The 18,997-nt window shown below is 37.6% G+C and overlaps 1 protein-coding gene across 2 annotated transcripts in view; it reads left to right on the top strand.

Annotated features, from left to right (window-relative positions):
* LOC108434415 (GNAS complex locus) overlaps positions 1–11,545 on the top strand; it is a 32,593-nt gene extending 21,048 nt beyond the window's left edge. The window contains exons 5-12 of one of the 2 annotated variants that reach the window (XM_017709514.2): positions 685–782; positions 1,433–1,487; positions 1,681–1,754; positions 3,595–3,653; positions 7,124–7,244; positions 7,376–7,506; positions 9,163–9,245; positions 11,240–11,545. In XM_017709514.2, the coding sequence (XP_017565003.1) occupies positions 685–782; positions 1,433–1,487; positions 1,681–1,754; positions 3,595–3,653; positions 7,124–7,244; positions 7,376–7,506; positions 9,163–9,245; positions 11,240–11,386 (768 nt within the window). In that variant the 3' untranslated portion in view covers positions 11,387–11,545. The remainder of the gene's footprint in view (positions 1–684; positions 783–1,432; positions 1,488–1,680; positions 1,755–3,594; positions 3,654–7,123; positions 7,245–7,375; positions 7,507–9,162; positions 9,246–11,239) is intronic. The other variant, XM_017709516.2, reaches the window with a different exon arrangement.
* Positions 11,546–18,997: the final 7,452 nt, after the last annotated feature.

The following is an 18,997-nucleotide window of genomic DNA, read 5'->3' as shown; positions in this document are numbered from 1 at the left end:
CTCTTGTTGCATTCAACTGAAACACTGCCCAATTTTTTCCCTTTATAAATGACATAAATTTTAGATGTAGTTTATATTTGATGAGTGGAAGAAAAGAAACAAGGAGACTGACTGTGCCATTGATGCAGGTGCCGACGGGCAGTGCCCTGTGTTACAGCAAGCTGGAGTCAGTGTAGCATGGGGCTAGTGTAGAGAGAGGGCATGTGACTGTCTATAAAGGAGTCCTCTGTCTCCTAGACACATGATCAGGGGCCCAGGCCTGCTTTATCAGGGAGAGAGGGCGTTATCCTGGCCCAGAAAATATGAATTTGTTTTGTGTGTATATGTGCATTACTAAGTGTATTTTGATTTGCTATCTTGATTAAACTAAAAGTTTAGTACTTGTTGGTAGTGATGGCTAAATCTGTTGTCTCTGTGTGGCCCATTTAAAGGTGAATGCTATTTTGTTCTTGTGCAGTGGATTTTACGATCTAGGGCTGATGCCTGTCATGCTGTAACTAAATATTTAAATTTCAATTTAATCAAAATAAATTACTCTTAAATACTAAAACTGTCTTTAATGTATATTCTTAAAAGCATCTTTAACCATGAACTTAGTAATGGATACAAAAAAAAAGATTCCAAGCAGACTTAAGTATTCTCTCTCTATCTTTCTCACTTTGTCTCACTCTCTCTTGCTCTCAGGAGTTCTATGAGCATACAAAGACTCTATGGCAGGACGATGGAGTGAAGGCCTGTTATGAGCGCTCCAATGAGTATCAGCTGATCGACTGTGCACAGTAGTGAGTACCTCATTTGTGTTGAACACCGTTATCAATACTTCTGTATTGTACATTATCGTGTGTTGGTATTCTAAGTGAAATTAAGTTACACGTTCTCTACATAGAACACATGTCTGCATATTACAGCATACAATTACTTTTACTTTTTATTTGCTAAATTTAGCATATTTAGGGTAGTGACATTTTGGCCTGTTCCAAAGGTTTGGCACGTTTATTTTTGATAAATGTTAAACTTAGCAAATTAATAGAAATTTCAGAATGTTTACATTCGAACGTTATGACACTCTGTTAAAAGCTTTATATCGTATTCCTCTAAAACTTTAAATAGTTGTGCATAGAAGGTGATATTCTACGATTCTAAAACATGGGAAAGCGTAAAATTAAGTAAAACATTTCTGTGACTAGGTGTATTCAGACTTTTTGGTAGTCTGCACAGACTGCAGGTTTTATCTTTTATCATCAGATGTTTATTGCTGTTTAGTGCTCAATGAAGAATTGATATTGTGGTCATTTTGCCCTTTTTCATTTGATATCATTATTTGGAAGTAGAATTCTGAATACATTTTTCTACACTGTTGCTTTGTGGAGCTAATTTACATATTTTATCATTTTGATGTTTTTTCTGATTTTGCTGCTCTTTCCTTTTTTAGCTTTTTAGATAAAATAGACATTGTTCAGCAGAGTGACTACACACCATCTGACCAGGTGCGTGACCTCTTTTTCAAGGCTTACATGTGAACAAGAAATGAATTTGTTTTACTTTTTCACTTACATTTTTTTTTTTTTTCTTCGTATAAAAGTGTTTATGGTTTTCATTCCTTACTTAAAACTGGAAATACAGCATGCCTCGTGTGTGTCATCATTTCTTTCTCTCTGCCTTTGTGGTTGTGTCCTGCAGGACCTGCTCAGATGCAGAGTTCTCACCTCTGGTATATTTGAAACAAGATTCCAGGTGGATAAAGTGAATTTCCAGTAAGTAACCAAATGTTTGTACTATTAGAAAACCCTTCACTGCTGACTTTTGTGGTTGTTGTGTCATCTAGCCCAATCTCAGGTTAATCAGCGTGTACTATAATAGTTGCATATAATGAGCAAAAAAAGGCAATGCAACTGTTCTCATAGATCATGGTCTATGTTTCATGATTGTGACCAGCTTGTCTCTTGACATAGTTGACTGTCGAGAGGAAAAAAGTCTCTTATAGCAGAGACATGTTTTATTGGGATCAGAGCAAAGTGTATAAGGCTAAAGTATTTGTGGAAATTGCAATCTTTTTGACCACCATTTCGATTTAAATATGATTGTCTTTGGATTAAGCTATGGGCCTTTTTTCACCAACAAGTCCTGCAGATGCTTTTTTTTCAGCCTGGAGGCTTGAATACTGAATGTACAGTCAGACACTGTTTTTAGGTTAAAATTCTCCTCTTAAAACTGAAGACAGCTGTGAATAATGTAGCATGTAATTAAAATTGCAGCTTTGCGATTTTGATAGAAAGATTAATTGTTCTGCCCTGCCTGAGATTTTAATAATCATTCCTCCAATTCTGCGAAACCCAAGTTTAACATTTAGCCACAAATCAAAGTGGTTTTAAAAAACTGATTTGTGTTAAATTCAGTGGTTTAACCAGATGTCATAGTGAATGGCATTTCCAGACTAAGGTTTGTGTGTGTGAAGGGGAGACCAGATTTTTTGTTTTTTGTCTGTCATCAAGTGTAGGCTGGAATCTTTTTTTTTTTTTTTAATGATGGCCTATAGGTCCATAATGGGTTGTATATATATAAGCAAGCATTTTAGCACGTTGTCAGCAGCATGTGTGTAAATAAATCAGAGTCTGGTGCAGATAATGATTAAATGCTTGATTTGAAAAACTGTTATTGAATAGGAAAATGCAAATATTTTTAAAGGGTTATCAAGTAAAATTGGAACAATAAACTTTTTGCTGTTGCTTTTAGACCTATTTCAGCACACATTTATAACTTCAAGCAAAATGACAGCTAAACCAGAGCTGTCAGTGAAATAGCCACTATCATTTTAACCAGCTGGGAGAAGATTCCTGTTTTCCCAATATGTTAAATTCAGCAAACAAGCACAGATTAAGCACCAACATTTGCAAAAGGCACCATATTTAAGTTAACTTATTTTCACTAAAGAAATCATCAAAACAATATATCAGCAATATCAGAGTTGTTCGAACTATTGCATACAACTATTGCATATTGTCGCTGTCAGAACTAAAATCTCCAAAATCATAACCTGTCAGGATAAGGGGGAAAAATCCATTCATTATGGAAGTAAATGTATTTTTTATTTTTTATTTTTTTCTTAAAATACTGTGAACCATTTCTTGTTCCTTCTGGTTCGTTCATCATTAACTATTTGCACTATGTAATGGGCAACTCAAAGTTACAAATTACGTACAAAAAGATCCTCTGGTGCCACTTTCTCAAAAATGTGCATATTTGCATAATTTATTCTGCTTGATGCTGCAAAAGGATGAAAGAGAAATGTGGTCACTATTTAGTACAAATTTGAAAACAATACATTGTGCAATTAATTTTTAAATATATGAATGTTATCCAGGGTCCTGTAACTAGGTCTTTTAAATTCTTATCAGAATGCTGAATAGCTTGTCTTTCCCTGTATGAAGTATTAGAGAACAGCTATACAGCAGTTATTTCGGACAATATGTATAGATTGTAGAAGCTTTAGCATGGAATTAATCAGTAAAGAAGCATTTTTCACTTTGTCTTAATTAGTTGTTGTGGACAATTATTGGGTACCATCATGTGTAAATTGTTTGTTTTGTGTCTCAGTATGTTTGATGTAGGTGGCCAGAGAGATGAGCGGCGGAAGTGGATTCAGTGTTTTAATGGTAAATACATCACACGTTCTGCCACTCTAAATATGGTGTCTTGGGGGCAGACAGATCTAAAAAAATTGCTACTTGGGCCAAACAGGCAACGAATCTTGTGGCCAGAATTAGAAATGTTTATCATATTTGCATTTAATTCTGAATTAAAAAGTACTGGATCTGTGCCAAAAAATAGTGATGTGTTTCTTGAAAAAGGAAATATTTAATACAATTTTGAAATTGCAAAGAGCATTGCTGTTGTAGCAACCATGGTGGTCCCACCTGCTGATTTGATTACTTTATTATTAGAGAATGTTTAGCTACTTCTGTAATTGGTCTCTTAGTGTGTAACACCAGCTCATTTCACACTTTATTTTATTTAATACTTTAGTTCATAGTGATATTTGCAAAATTCAGCCAGTAGAATAACACCTGAAACAAAGCAGACCTGCTCAGCAAGCGAGACCCCCACAGTCACCACACATTATCTATCGAAACGGTTACAGTTAATCAAATTTCTGATTTGATGCAGTTAGTTCTGTGACCATACGGGTTTGTTAAAAAAGGGAAAAAGAATGAAAAAACATTTCCAAAGCAAGTGGCTGCTCACAAGCTCTGCCAATGTGAAAGGTAGTCATGGGCAGCAGGCCATAGGCACTATTTGTTGTGGGTTTTTTTTTTTTTTTAATAATTTTAAGGGTCTGTGTTATGGAAAACAAAAATTTCACTTTTTTGTTAAAGAATAAAACAGTATGATGAAGTATGTAAAGTAGTGTTGGGTAGTATCATTTTAATATCTTCAAACTCTACAAAAATTACTGCAGTACGACTTGTTTTTTTCAGTCTTGTCTAGCGATATATAAAAATTAAAACTTTTACGTTTACCAAATAGGTGAATACAGTACACGATTATCAAACCATTAGTTGTAATGTCCAACAGTCTGTCAAACAATTGTTAAATGATAAAGGAGATAGAAGTTGGTTATCATTAACTGTTCTATCATGATAACGGCTCTGCTCATCACAGAACATGTTTGATTCTCGCTAACTAAAGAGCTGACTGAAGTTTAGATGGTTTAAAAATGATTAAAATCATGAGAGAGTGAAGTTGAGTGACAGTGATAACTCCAGAAAGGGAAACCTGCTTTGTCATGTCTCGATCTGTTGCCTGGTAAGGCTACATTAACATTATCTTAGCGAACAGGCTACAGAAACAAACAATACCAACCATCACAGTGCAGGCTTGATTATTATCAGAGAATTAATAAGGTGGAAGTGAGGGCAGCTTTAAAAAGGATGAAGAATGGAAAGGCAGTTGGTCCAGATGACATACCTGTGGAGGTATGGAGATGTTTAGGAGAGAAGGCAGTGGACTTTTTAACCAGGTTGTTTAACAAAATCCTGGAGAGTGAGAGGATGCCTGATGAGTGGAGAAGCAGTGTACTGGTCCCCATTTTTAAGAACAAGGGTGATGTGCAGAGCTGCAGTAACTACAGAGGTATAAAGTTGATGAGCCACACCATGAAGGTATGGGAAAGAGTTGTTGAAGCAAGGCTAAGGCGAGAGGTCCAGATCAGTGAGCAGCAGTTTGGTTTCATGCCCAGAAAGAGTACCACAGATGCAATTTTTGTTTTGAGAGTGTTGGTAGAGAAGTACAGAGAAGGTCAGAAGGAGCTGCATTGTGTCTTTGTGGATCTAGAGAAGGCAGATGATAGGGTGCCAAGACAGGAACTGTGGTACTGTATGAGGAAGTCAGGTGTAGCTGAAAAGTATGTTAGGGTGGTGCAGGACATGTATGAGGACAGTGAGACAGTGGTGGTGTGCGCAGTTGGAGTGACAAATGGTTTCAAGGTGAAGGTGGGGTTACATCAGGGATCAGCTTTGAGCCCCTTCTTGTTTGCAATGGTGATGGACAGGTTGACACATGAGGTCAGGCAGGAGGCTCCATGGACCATGATGTTTGCAGATGACATTGTGATCTGTGGTGAGAGTAGAGAGCAGGTGGAAGAGAATCTGGAGAGGTGGAGGTTTGCACTGGAGAGGAGAGGAATGAAGGTCAGTAGAGATAAGACGGAATACATGTGTGTGAATGAGAGGGAGGCAGGTGGAAAGGTGAAGATGCAAGGAGTAGAGGTCGTAAAGGTGGATGACTTCAAATCTCTTGGATCAACCATCCAGAGCAATGGACAGTGTAGAAAAGAGGTGAAGAAGAGGGTGCAGGCAGGATGGAGTGGGTGGAGACGGATGTCAGGGTTCATGTGTGACAGAAGGATAGCAGCAAGAGTGAAAGGGAAGGTTTACAAGACAGTAGTGCGTCCTGCTATGATGTTTGGTTTGGAGACTGTGGCTCTGTCTAAAAGAAAGGAGGCTGAGCTGGAGGTGGCGGAGATGAAGATGCTGAGATTTTCATTGGGAGTGACGAGGATGGACAAGATTAGAAATGAGCAGATCAGAGGGACAGTGAAGGTGGAGCAGTTTGGAGATAAAGCCAGAGAGGCCAGGTTGAGATGGTTTGGACATGTGTTGAGGAGGAATAGTAGATATATTGGGCAAAGAATGTTGGAGATGGAGCTGCCGGGTAGAAGGAGAAGAGGTAGACCTCAGAGAAGGTTTATGGATGTAGTGAAGGTGGACATGGAGATGGTTGGTGTGAAAGTAGAGGAGGCAATGGATAGGGCAAGATGGAGGCAGATGGTTCGCTGTGCTGACCCCTAAAGGGAGCAGCCGAAAGAAGAAGACAGTGCAGGCTTGATTATTAAAATCTGTGCTCTGTTGACACATATTTAGATGATAAAAATTTTTCAGAAAGCAGAAGTAGAGTGACAGTAAGCAGAGGTTTTTGGGAGAGAGCTTAGATAGCAGGCTAAACATACCACACCACAGCACTGGCCTGTGGAAAATATACGAGTTCAGTAAGTGCAAGTTAAGTGCACATGCTATACAGAGAACTCATTTCTGCATGTTTTAAAACACAATTATTTCGTTTTCTGAATTTAACACATTAAAAACACATTCATTTTAACACATTACAAAAAACAGTGTGGCCTGTGTAATATTTATGTAAATAAATACAAATAATGCACTACAATTTGCAGAAAATGCACTATTTTTAAGGTTGTTCCAGTGAAGTGCGTTAACATGTTCATTTATGAAAATGAACAAAATGGGTGTTCAAAATCTGCACACAAATGTATCCACGTGTTCAGTCTAAAGCAGTTTAGCCCCGCCCATTCATGCTGAAGTTATAAGGAGTGTTTTTTAGCCTGGCTGCTTTTTGAATGAGGCATAATACAGGGCAGCCAAACAGATCAGAGGTCATATTTTCAGTTTAAGTCACATTAATTAAAACGAGTCTGTTTAATTCTAAAAGATAAAGGAAGGTGAAAAGGTGAAAAATGGTCAGGTAAAAATGAATGATCATTGTTTTTGGTCCATAAAATCTAATCTGAGCCCCTTCGTGTTTCATTCTTGCTATGTTCTCTTGCTCTCAGATGTAACTGCCATCATCTTTGTGGTGGCCAGCAGTAGCTATAATATGGTCATCCGAGAAGACAATCAAACCAACCGCTTACAAGAAGCACTTAATCTCTTCAAAAACATCTGGAACAACAGGTGAGACTGCAAATACATGCAAGCATACCCTTTCAGTGTAATATCGCTTACAGTATTTGTTTATCATTGTTCATTAGATTAAGATTAACACTAACTTTTCTTTCTCTTTCCTTCCCACTCTTCCTTCTCAGATGGTTGCGAACTATCTCTGTAATTCTCTTCCTGAATAAGCAGGACCTCTTAGCTGAGAAGGTCATGGCAGGAAAGTCAAAAATTGAGGAATATTTTCCAGAGTTTGCTCGTTACACCACACCGGATGATGGTGAGGCACATTTGCTGCACGCAAACATGATATAGTATGCTAACTGTAATGCATGTCCACAAGAGGGAGCCTTTTTACCTCTAAGCTTAAATCTGTTCTTGAATAGGACAGACAAGAATTTGTGTGTAGGCTGTGTATTTTCAGGTCGTCTCTTATTAGGTCTCTTTTATTGCTTTGGAGGTGGAATTCCCATATCACTCCCATATCACTCCTGACACAAGGACCTGTCCCTACGAAGCTTATGAACCTTAATTCAGTAAATAATGTTTACCCCTATTGTGGAAAAAAGTTTCTAATAGGCAGTAATCCCAGTTCAGAGCATTATTGTAGCATCACACTGAGTTATGTTACTGTGAATCATGCCTTTTCCAGTATCCACCTGTCCTGTAGACAAAAAAAAAACAAAAACGGGAGAGAACAGTCCTGAGTGTAAACTATAGAAGCATTACTTCAGAATGTCGTGTGAAGTTGTGTAAGCCTAGAAAGAATACAGTGGAGTGCACTAGCCAACCAAAACTTGTGAAATGCACTTTTTGTCTTGTGATATATGTTGTAGTGTCAGTATGCTTTGCGTCAGCTGCACCTGTTAGGATAGTTCATTTAGTTACGTATAATTCTGTTAATAACCTGAGTAACTTTGAATAGAGTATGTCCATTTATACACCTTAACTAGAATAGACTAGTCCAATTGAGACCATTTGGAATAAATTTTCTGTCCGATTCAACACGGTGTATAATCCTATAGGTAGTACATTAAATAGAAGAAGAAGAATATCCATGTATCCGAAGTTCAACTCTGATGGTCAGCAGAATCCATCTGTTTTGCAAACAAGCCAAGGAAAAAAAATATTTTGTCCAAAAAAAAGAAGCATTCGAATATTTTGACTGTGCCTTTTCTGTCGTATCTGGAACATGATTAATTAGTTGTTGGACGCTTGATTTTAGTATGTATTGTACTTAGACCAAGACAGCATCTATGTTGCTGCGTATGAGTAAAGTGTCAAGAAGAAAGGAGGTACGTGTATGTGCAGCTGGGAACAGATGTGATGACTGGTATTTTCATTCTGTGGATGGTCAGGGTGGTGGGAGGAAGCTGCTGCTAGTTCTCTTACACAGCTGTTATCACATGCCGTTTAGAAGCAGGCAAAAGTCTTACGAATAATATGACAGTGGTTTGTGCTTAATATAAAGATGGACATTGATGATCATGGCTCATGTACAACATGAGGGAGGATGGTTCCACTCTGAACTTGCATTGATAAATGAGTATGTAAAAATGAGCACAGGCTAATAACATTCTAGTATTTCAATATAGAAGCTGTAACCCAAACCACATATGGTGAGATATATGAGATGCAGAAAAGTCATGAAGGATGTTAATGATCTTCCAGTATAAAACTTTGTTTGCATTCCTTACTGAAGTTGTGTTATGAACATTGCAGCTGCTTTCCAGCTTTCAAACTCGCAGGAGGTATAGATTGTTTTATTTCTGTGTTGATTCAGATTGGCCTTTATTAGTCAAAGTTGGATAAACTACTCTGAAATCAAACACCAGCCTAACAGTACCTCATTTACATATAATTTATTTCATGCAAAGTGTAAGGTGGGTGGGTGGTGTTGATGTTTTATTTATTAATGTGCATTATAACTACATAGAACCTCATTTTCCAGCATCCCCTGAGACAGGAGAGGATCCACGAGTCACAAGGGCAAAATACTTTATCCGGGATGAATTCCTGGTGAGTAGATGTTATCATTTGAGTGTAGTTACCATTCTTGTTTTACTATACATTTGATTTGCATTTGAGTTGCTAATTGTTTACATTAGCTAATTATAGCCATACAGTCATATACAAAAGTTTAGGTGCCATTAGTCAAACTACATTGTTTCCCTGAATTTAGAGTTGTTAAAGTTGATATGTTAAACCCAGCAAATAAAACTGTGCACCAAAATTACCCAAAAGATGCCATATTTATGTTTGTTAGCTATTGAATGTGTTATACTTAACAAGACGTGCTTTGACCCAGGTTATTGAAACATTTGTATTCAACTGCATGTAATCATATATATTAATTTTCATTAATATTTAGTTTCTATTTTGTATCTAGAAACAGCAGAGTCTGTGAAAAGGTAGCATTTATAGTACAAGCAGGATACACTGCATCAAATACCTTATTCTGTGAATATTGTCAAAGTTGTAGTAATGGTACTTTAATAATAGGTTCATATTTTTACTGTAAAATTAGCCACCAGAAGTACTTTACTGTAGCAGCAAAGGCCACTGTTTTCACTGCAGTTTAATTTTGTTGTTCAGGTTTGTATTAATAAAATAACATTACTATTTACAATGGTCATTGGATCAAGTTAAACATTAGAAAAGGAAAAAAATGTGCCTGCACATAACATGCACATGTAAATAAAGGTAAATATAGAGAATAATAAAAGCATATGTTAATACATGTAAAAAAATGAATTAAAAAAAAAGTTAAACATTAGGCTAGCTGTATAATAGCATGATACACTATTTCCAAAAGTATTCATTCACCCATCTAAATCATTGTATTCAGGTGTTCAATCACTTCCATGGCCACAGGTGTATAAAACCAAGCCCCTAGGCCTGCAGACTGCTTCTACAGACAGTGACAGAATGGGTCGCTCTCAGGAGCTCAGTGAATTCCAGCATGGTGCCGTGATGGGACAGCACCTGTGCAACAAGTCCAGTCGATAAATTTCGCTACTTAAATATCAACTGTCAGTGGTATTATAACAAAGTGGAAGCAATTGGGAATCAAATGTAAAATATGGCCTTGGCAAAAGTTTCTGTTTTCAAATATGTTAAACTCAGCAAATAAACAAATACGACATTTATGTTTGATTCCTGTACAGGATGCGTAAGCTTATTTTCACTTAGAAAATCAACAAAGCTTATTTTGACCGGGGGTTGAGCTTTTGTGCAACTGTGTCATATAGCATCATTTAATGTAGAAAGTTTCACTTGGTAAGTCTCTTCATTTGAGTGTCTGATTACAGTGGTGATGGACATTCACTTTTTTCCACAGTGGATTTAATACTGTACAGCTGTAACTTAAACACTCACATTTAAGGCTTATAATACATGCATGTCACATTTTTGTGTGTGCATGTCTATTATTAGAGGAGACTGTAAGGCTGTTACCATATATCTGTGTTTTGGAAAACTGAAGTACAATGATTCTTTTGATTTTTCTTCTAAATTGATTTTTGGTTCATTGTGTGTTAGATGCATATCTGCTGCAGTTTTTACTGTCGTTTCCTAATATGTGGCCGTGTGTGTGTGTTTTTGTATATATACATACACACTACTGTCAGCATTTAGTCTTTTGATAATACAGTTTTGTGCTGCTTTTAAAAATATGACAGTTATTACTGAAAACAAAAGCAGCATGAGCACTCTTAATATTAACAATATTTACCTGGCAACTCTGCAAGCAAGTTTACTATACACATACAGTTTGTAATATGGTCTATATTTGTCTCTGAAATAATGATGTAAAAATGTGATCAGTGCATGGCTTACAAAATGTGCACTTCTGTCATAAGACATAATAAACCCCCTGTTGCAAAGCCAATGGAGCACTGTTAGCTAACACTAGATGGGGAAATCGATGTGCGTGCAAATGGAAAGTAGTATTTAATTTATTTTGAGTGTAATGTTTCTTCCCCTTATGTTGTCGTTTCTGTTCTCGTCATCAGAGGATCAGCACAGCGAGTGGAGACGGCCGGCACTACTGTTACCCACACTTCACCTGTGCAGTAGACACGGAGAATATCCGCCGCGTCTTCAACGACTGTCGAGACATCATCCAGAGGATGCACCTCCGCCAGTATGAGCTTTTGTGATTGGAGGATCTTCTTGAGCGACAGACTTTAAAAGCCTTTGTGATTGAAGGAGGTTGTGAGTGATGGATTGCCTAAGAGCTGATGGTCTAAAAGGAGAGGACGTGACTCACTCTCACTACCTGCTGACCTGCTCTTATGCTGGGCCCCTTATACATGCATATATATATATATATATATATATATATATATATATATATATATATATATATATATATATATATATATATATATATATATATATATATACACACACACACACACACACACACACACACACACACATACATACACTGTTGCCCAGGAGACCCATGCTGTCAGGGGACCAAAAAATAAATGAAAAAAATAATAATAAGATGCAGCATCCATTTGACGCAGCAGCCCCATTTCAAGACAATTGACTGCACGCATACGGACCTTGAGACTTAAGTTAATTCATATGACCATTTGCACAAGTAGATGCAACACAGACATTGCCACAATAGCGCTACCTGACATAAAAGAAAAAAAAGTTATACACCTGCAAAAACATAGCTCACATTTCTCTCATTTTTACTTGTCGTATTAGCTCGCCCGTTGATCAGGGCGTGTGCCAAATTGCATACGCACACATATGTGGCTAAACCCCCCGGCAGTACTGTTGACGGCTGATTTGTGACGACCCTGCCCTGGTCCTGTATCACATGACTGTGCCTGGCTGTTTCCGATTGGATGGATCTGCTTGGTTGCCTCTGATTGGCTTCTGTGTTCGCCTCCTCTCTTACAGAGACTGATGGTTGCTCGCAGAATTGTGAGAGAGCAGGACAGACTGCAGAAAATAAGAAGGACCAGTGAGAAATGTCTGACTTTGTCACGTGAGACTCATGTTTAGGTGCTTTCGGGAAAGATGAACTCAAAACATCGGAACGATCACAGCTCTCCACTCCGCGCCCCACTCCCTTCTTTGATCATCTAATTTAATGCAAATAATTTGATTGACAGCACTCTTGCCTCTGGATAAAAAAGAAAAAAAAAATCTAGTAAAAGAGGGAAAGGAGACTTTTGCCAATGGAACACTGCTCCCTTCTGCCATATTTCTTTTAGGTCCCTCTTTTTCATCATCTTAGTCCTCCTTTCCAGCCCTTGTCTGTCTCTATCACTCTCTCTCCAACCCTTCTCTTTTTTTCCCTGTATCCCTCTAGCTCTCCTGCCCCCCCCCCCCTCTCTATTTTTCTGTCTCTGTGTCTCTCTCTTTTACTGCTGGACTATTATTCTTGTACAGACTGTAAAATGTATTATTTTGTACTTTATTGAAAAAAACTTGTAGAAGATCCCTGTGCCTTGATCATATCACTGCGTGTATAAAAAAAAAAAAAAAAAAAAAGAAACGAAAAAAAAAAAAAAAAAAAAAAAAAAAAAAAAAAAGAGCTAAAGGCGTAAGGTATGTCTCTGCGCTGTATCGCTTGGCCTCTTAGCCACCCTTCCCATGGGGAATCAGTTGACCACCCTGAGCCTGTCTTTCTCTCTCTCTTTCTCTCTCTTTCTCTCTCTTTCTCTCTCTTTCTCTCTCTCTCTCTCTGTCTCTCCGTCACTGTCTCTGTCTCTTTTCCCTCCATGACGCTGCTCCTCTCATGTTGTGTTACAACTTGTTTTACATCCATATTCCCCCAAAAGAGATAAATAATTAGAACAAATATGGATGTATAAACAAACTTTTGATTTTTTTCAGCTTTAATAGAATCAAAGAAACGTCACCCATTTGTGCACTTCATGTTACTGTGCATTACTACAACTGCAATCCTGTTCCGGGGGTGGGGAGGGGCAGGGAATTTCCTTACTGTTTTATTTCAGTTTTAGCTTTAAGGTTAAAGGGGATGGGGTAGAGGTTGTCCAAATGCAAAACCTGGCTTGTTTCTACATTAATTTCATTTTTTCCTAACTAAATAAGAAACAAAAATAAGTCTGTTTTGAGTCATTCTTGGCTGTCTCTCAGAAGGGATTTGTGCTTCACACAGTCGTTTTTATTTAACCAAAAAAACTGAGAGGCTGATCTTCAAAAGTCTCTTGAATGTATAGCAGCTATATTGATGTTTTTTTTTGTTTTGTTTTTTTTTTTAAATAAGTGAATTTGATGTGCAAAAGTACCAAACTTAGTCCAGTTTAGTGTCCTTGAATATATAGTGCTTACCAAGAGAATATGTACTAACCACTAGATGGCAGCAAACTCAAGTTGTGACCATTTCTTCCCTCCTGTTTTTTTTTGTTTTTTTTTTTTTTTTTTTTTCTTCCTCCCCTTCTTCTTCAATTGAATGTTTGAGGTACTTTTTTCTAAGCTTGGGATCAAATTATGTGTTCAAAGCATACATGTTGAAAATGAAATTTGTTCACAATGTAGACTCAACAATCAGGGCGTATATGGTTTATTTTATGAAGTTGAATTATGTAGGTGGACGGTTTCAAAAGTGGTTTCAGTGGATACTTGAGTATCATGAGTTGGAAGTTGTTTTCCTTCCCTGTTGTGATGTACAGTTTATCACAGAGGGTCTCTTGAGCTGACGGTTTATTTTCAGTCAGTGATAGCTGTGGGTTTGGGAATGGGAAGTGGCATTGTTATTGGTTCCTTTTTCTTGCTTGCTGATATATGGTGAAGTAATCCAAAATCAAAACATTGCATATTGATGGAAGATTCAGGGAAACCAAGAATTGTGTCTTGTAAATGGTATATGACATCATGAGTCATGCTTAATATGACAAATGTCATGAATTAACAAGGAAGGAATGTCAGGTTTGATTTCAGGTTGACTTTAAAATCATGGCATAAGTCATCGAGAAGTGTGTGCCAAACTAAATGGAAGCCAACATTAATGTCTGAGAACTTCATGAATTCTATTTTGACCTGAAAATGAAAGCTCAATAAGCAGTGTACAAGGACTCCCACTCCTAAGCCATACTGTATAGTAGTAAGTGTTGCATAAGCCTTGATTTCTGTTTCTTGTCAACATGTTCTTGACAGCAAGATCTGTATACCTAAAGAACCAGTGTGCAAGGACACGGTTTTTCAACAGACAGGTTTAGGGTTTTTATCTTTAAATAATTACAGCTAAAAGGACTAAAACACAATAATGTACACATTATACTGGCAGGATGAAAAAAGTATTCCCTCAACTGGTGTTTTGATGGTGACCTAACATGTCAGGCCAAAAACTTTAAAAGGTGTTCACTCAGGTTGAGATCTGCTGCCTGTGAATGGTGTAGCATATGATTTGTCATATCCTTACTCCTCAAATGATTCTGCAACCCCTTGTGCCCTGTGGATAGGGGAGTGCTGTTGTGCTGGAAGAGAATAAGAATGATTAGTCAGAACAAATGTATTGATTTCCAGTGACCCCTCAAATGTGGTAAGGTGACCCAAACTGTGCCAGTAAAATGTAAACGAAATATTCTGCCCAATTTATCACCAATTCTACCTGCTAGCTGGGTCTCTCCCTTGTTACCAAGCTAGGACATTGACATGCTTCCAGCTAGACATGTGAAGCCAATCAACCATCAACAAATATTTTCCAGGAACTGCTTATAATGCAACACCATGTCTCAACGATGACACAACGCTTAAACGAGACTGTTAATTGGCAGTTCTGTTATGTCAGCTAATAGATGCCTGTTTGCTACCATCGTGCTGAGGAATGGGGGAGTTGCTTGGTCTTCCACCTCTGACTTGTTCATAAATTTCAGCTGCCTTTGGTGTTCATTGAAAATGTCCTTAAAGACCATCAAAGCTTAGCAAGCAATGTGGGTCACACCAGCACCACTCCTTTGAATTTGTTCCAGGTTTTTGCCAGTGTTCTGGGTGTGTTTGGTGAGCCATCTTAGACTGAATTCATGCAGTCTTAGAAGAACCTTCAAAGATTTCGTTCAGACATTTCCTGCTCAGTGATATCTAATATGTGGAGTTTCCATTTCAGCAGATGTCAACTCAAGCTTCAGAAGTCCTCCAGCTAACTGCCCATTGGCAGGAGCACATAACTCGGGCACCACTTTGTAGTCATCTGCAGATGAGAATTTCAGACTGATGGCCTCATCCAAGCATGTTTATTTTTCCACTTTGGGAATTTCTTAAAGCCAGGTTACTCGAATGCAGAAAAGTTCATTTTCCTTCTCATTAAAAAAAAGGATTTATAAATGTAAATAATCACTTTATAGAATGATTTCTGTGCCTAGCATCATGAAACACCTTTACTGTGAAAAGAATATTATTGCTCATATTTTGAAAATTATCTCAATCAATGGAGCCCATGAATTTAGTAATGTAGCTTGTGCACCCTTAAATTGTGGGTTTCACAGCACTTTGATAAGCAGATAAAGGAACAGAGACAATCAAACATTGATTAAATTTAAATTGAGTCTAATTCATTAGAAGTCTACATTATTGATCCTCTTTCTTCAGATCAGAAGGCTTCAGATTAACCCACAGGTTTTTTGCTGGGTTTAGATAAGGGGACATTATGATTCTTGAATTTGTATGGCTGTGCAGGATTGTTTTTGTTATGGTCTTGCTGGAAGGTTCAGTATTTTTTATATATATATATATAAAATTTATTTTCTGTCATACAACAGTTAGTTGCATAATTTCACTGAGCACAAGTTGCTAAGTGTTGACTGCTTTCTGCTAAACATTGGTATGTTGCCACTTTACCATGTACAAAAACAGAAATCATATATGTAGGAATACCTCCCCAAAGATATTTGACCTGCAGTCCCTAAGCAAGCTTTTCGGCCTCCTGCTGTGATAGAACAATAAAACAAACTGGAATTAGCTGGAATTTAACAGAATACAGTTCAGCAAACAAACGTTTTACAGACTGACTGAACTGACAATCTGACAATTACTGAAAAAGCTGAGCTGAACCTGATAGTGACAGTTTTGTTATTCTGTACGCAGAGTTTAGTTAGGTTGTATATTGGGCTTTCGTTAAATATTTGAATATTCTCTCCTATATTTTTCATGAAATAAAGATCCAACATGGTCAAACCTACATTTTCTCACTCCTGAAAGACTACAACCAAATATATTTAGAGAATATCTGTTAAATTTCACCGCACATCAGAGAACATGGATTACGGACACTCTAGTCATTACGACAGGTACTAATGGTTAACTGCAAAGCAGTTGTTACTTACCAACTAGTGCTCAGCAGAATGGTACAGTTTCTGCGGGGGAAAAACAAAAGTAAAATGCTTCTCAACCGGTCAAATTATGCCATCAGAGCTAACTTTTAAGTGTATGGAAAGATGTTTCTGCATCTTTTAATGCCAAAAACGCCATTTAACTGACCACAGAAGCCAGTTCTGTAGAGCCAGTGATGTTAAAAAGGGGTTTCTACCCATTTTTACGTTTAAAATTTCTGCATAATTAAACAGTTTATGTATGTAGTGGCTTCTTGAAAGCTGCACATCCTTTCAGACCTATAATGTTGATGTTGTCTTCTCACAGTGGAAAAATGAAGGGAAATTACTTTTTTTTTGGGGGGGGGGGGGGTTCTAGATCTGAAGTAAGACTGGAGCTATTTATGAATGGATATTTCATAGCTGGCAATTAAGTGCTAAGAATGTCTGCGAATAATGTGATGAAACGAGTGAAATAAAAGTCTAGTGATTCACACCAGTCAGCGTATAGATATTTAGCCTGATAATGCCTCTGCCTGCAGAAGGTAATTTGAGGTTCTCCATAAGCCTTTATAAGATGGTGCTAGTTTGGTTCCGCATGACTTCTTACAATCGTTGATGTTTTGGCTCTTGATCTGCTTCTGCTTTAAGATGCAGTGGAATCCATGAATTTCAGACAGCAGCTATGGGTGATGGTAGGTGATGAGATGGAACAGCTTTAGTGAGAATTTTGCATTAGGCTTGGACCCTAGAAGTTGTCGTTTGGTTGGGTTCAAGCTTGAAATCAAGGAATTATAGATCCTTAGTTCCATTCATGTCCAACAAAAAGAATCAAGTCCTTTATTTTCTCTGATCCTCTCCTTAGTTCATGGTATTCATTATGTTCATTAATGAGATTTTTGGTAGGCCATTCTTTTAGTACCATTCAAAAGAAAGACAAGCGCAAACAGCAGTCTGTAACTGTATGTGAAGAATGTTCGGCAGTACTTTTCAAGTTTGGCTTGCAAGGTTTATGCCAGGGACACAGATAAGAATGTTGAGGTCTGAGATAATTGATAATTAGATGATAAATTGAATCAGATTTTCAGATAAGTTTTTCTTATTGCCTGTATGAGGCTCCAGAAGGGATTAGTGCAGTCTGGAGTAGAGATGACTGGATCTCTAATTTGTAGCAAGGTCCATCTGTGTCCTCAAAATATGACTTACAAAAGTGTGTCCCCTTCAACAAAAGATCAGTTATGCTTTTAAAAATAACAAGTGCATTGTAACACAGTGATGTCCTGTGTCATGGATCGGGCTCTCTGTCCTCCTTAGGAAGGACCGAACATTTTGGATTTTGCTGAAAAACTTCATTCATTCTTTTTTATATGAGCAACCACGTCTGATACAAATGAAAACTTGGCCCCTTAAAATCCCAAGCTTGTTACACGCTTAGGCATATTATTCAGTAACTACAGGGACTTCAGTGCAAACTAGTTGAACTATTCTTAGGTTATACAGTCGTGTAATAAAACTTGGGGCCTTCTAGCAGGCCATGACTTTTAGGGCGTTAAACTTTATTTGCAACACCTGCAATTTGTGAACAATTCAGTCGAAAGTGGCCTAATTGTAAATGTTACAAATTACTCCATGAGTGGAGCTGATTGTAACATTTGCTAGTCTGATAAGCTCATGCAAACAGGAGTAATTTAATAGATCTCTGATATTATGCGTCATTCTGTATTTTAGCGACTCTGGGTCTGGATTTGTATGTGGCAAAAAATGGTGCTCCTATCAAGCTTGGTCATGCACAAAGATCCCAAACCCAATACATATCGTCTTAGAGACATTTTCACTGCATGAACTGAATTAAGAGACCCTTAGGGCCATCCATGTTAATAGCAAGCTGCTGCTTCTGCACACTGACATGCGTGAAATTAAGCCTTCAACAGTATTATGTGGTAATACCAGCTCCGTCTAATGTACTCTACTACTGTCAAAGCAACTTAACATCACACAACTTGCTGGTTTGTGATATTTTTGTATTATTTGCCGTGTCAGCTGTGCACATAGCAAAATTCATATTTCTGCTACTTGACAACCTTGTAATTTGGAGGATCCAATGGAAAAATGTATGTTGGATCAAAGGTATTACAACCCCAATTCCAATAAAGTTGGGACGTTGTGTAAGATATAAATAAAAACAGAATTCCACGATTTGCAAATCCTTTTCAACCTATATTCAATTAAATACACTACAAAGACAAGATATTGAATGTTCAAATGGATAAATTTATTTTTTTGCAAATATTCGCTCATTTTGAATTTGATGTCTGCAACACGTTCCAAAGAAGCTGGCACAGGGCCAACAAAAGACTGGGAAAGTTAAGGAATGCTCAAAAATGCCTGTTTGGAACATTCCACAGGTGAACAGGTTAATTGGAAACAGGTGAGTGTGATGATTTGGGTATAAAGGGAGCATCCCTGAAAGCC

This window comes from Pygocentrus nattereri, chromosome 29 (assembly GCF_015220715.1).
Source record: "Pygocentrus nattereri isolate fPygNat1 chromosome 29, fPygNat1.pri, whole genome shotgun sequence".
Classification (NCBI taxonomy): domain Eukaryota; kingdom Metazoa; phylum Chordata; class Actinopteri; order Characiformes; family Serrasalmidae; genus Pygocentrus; species Pygocentrus nattereri.
This window is presented reverse-complemented; position numbering and strand designations above follow the sequence as displayed.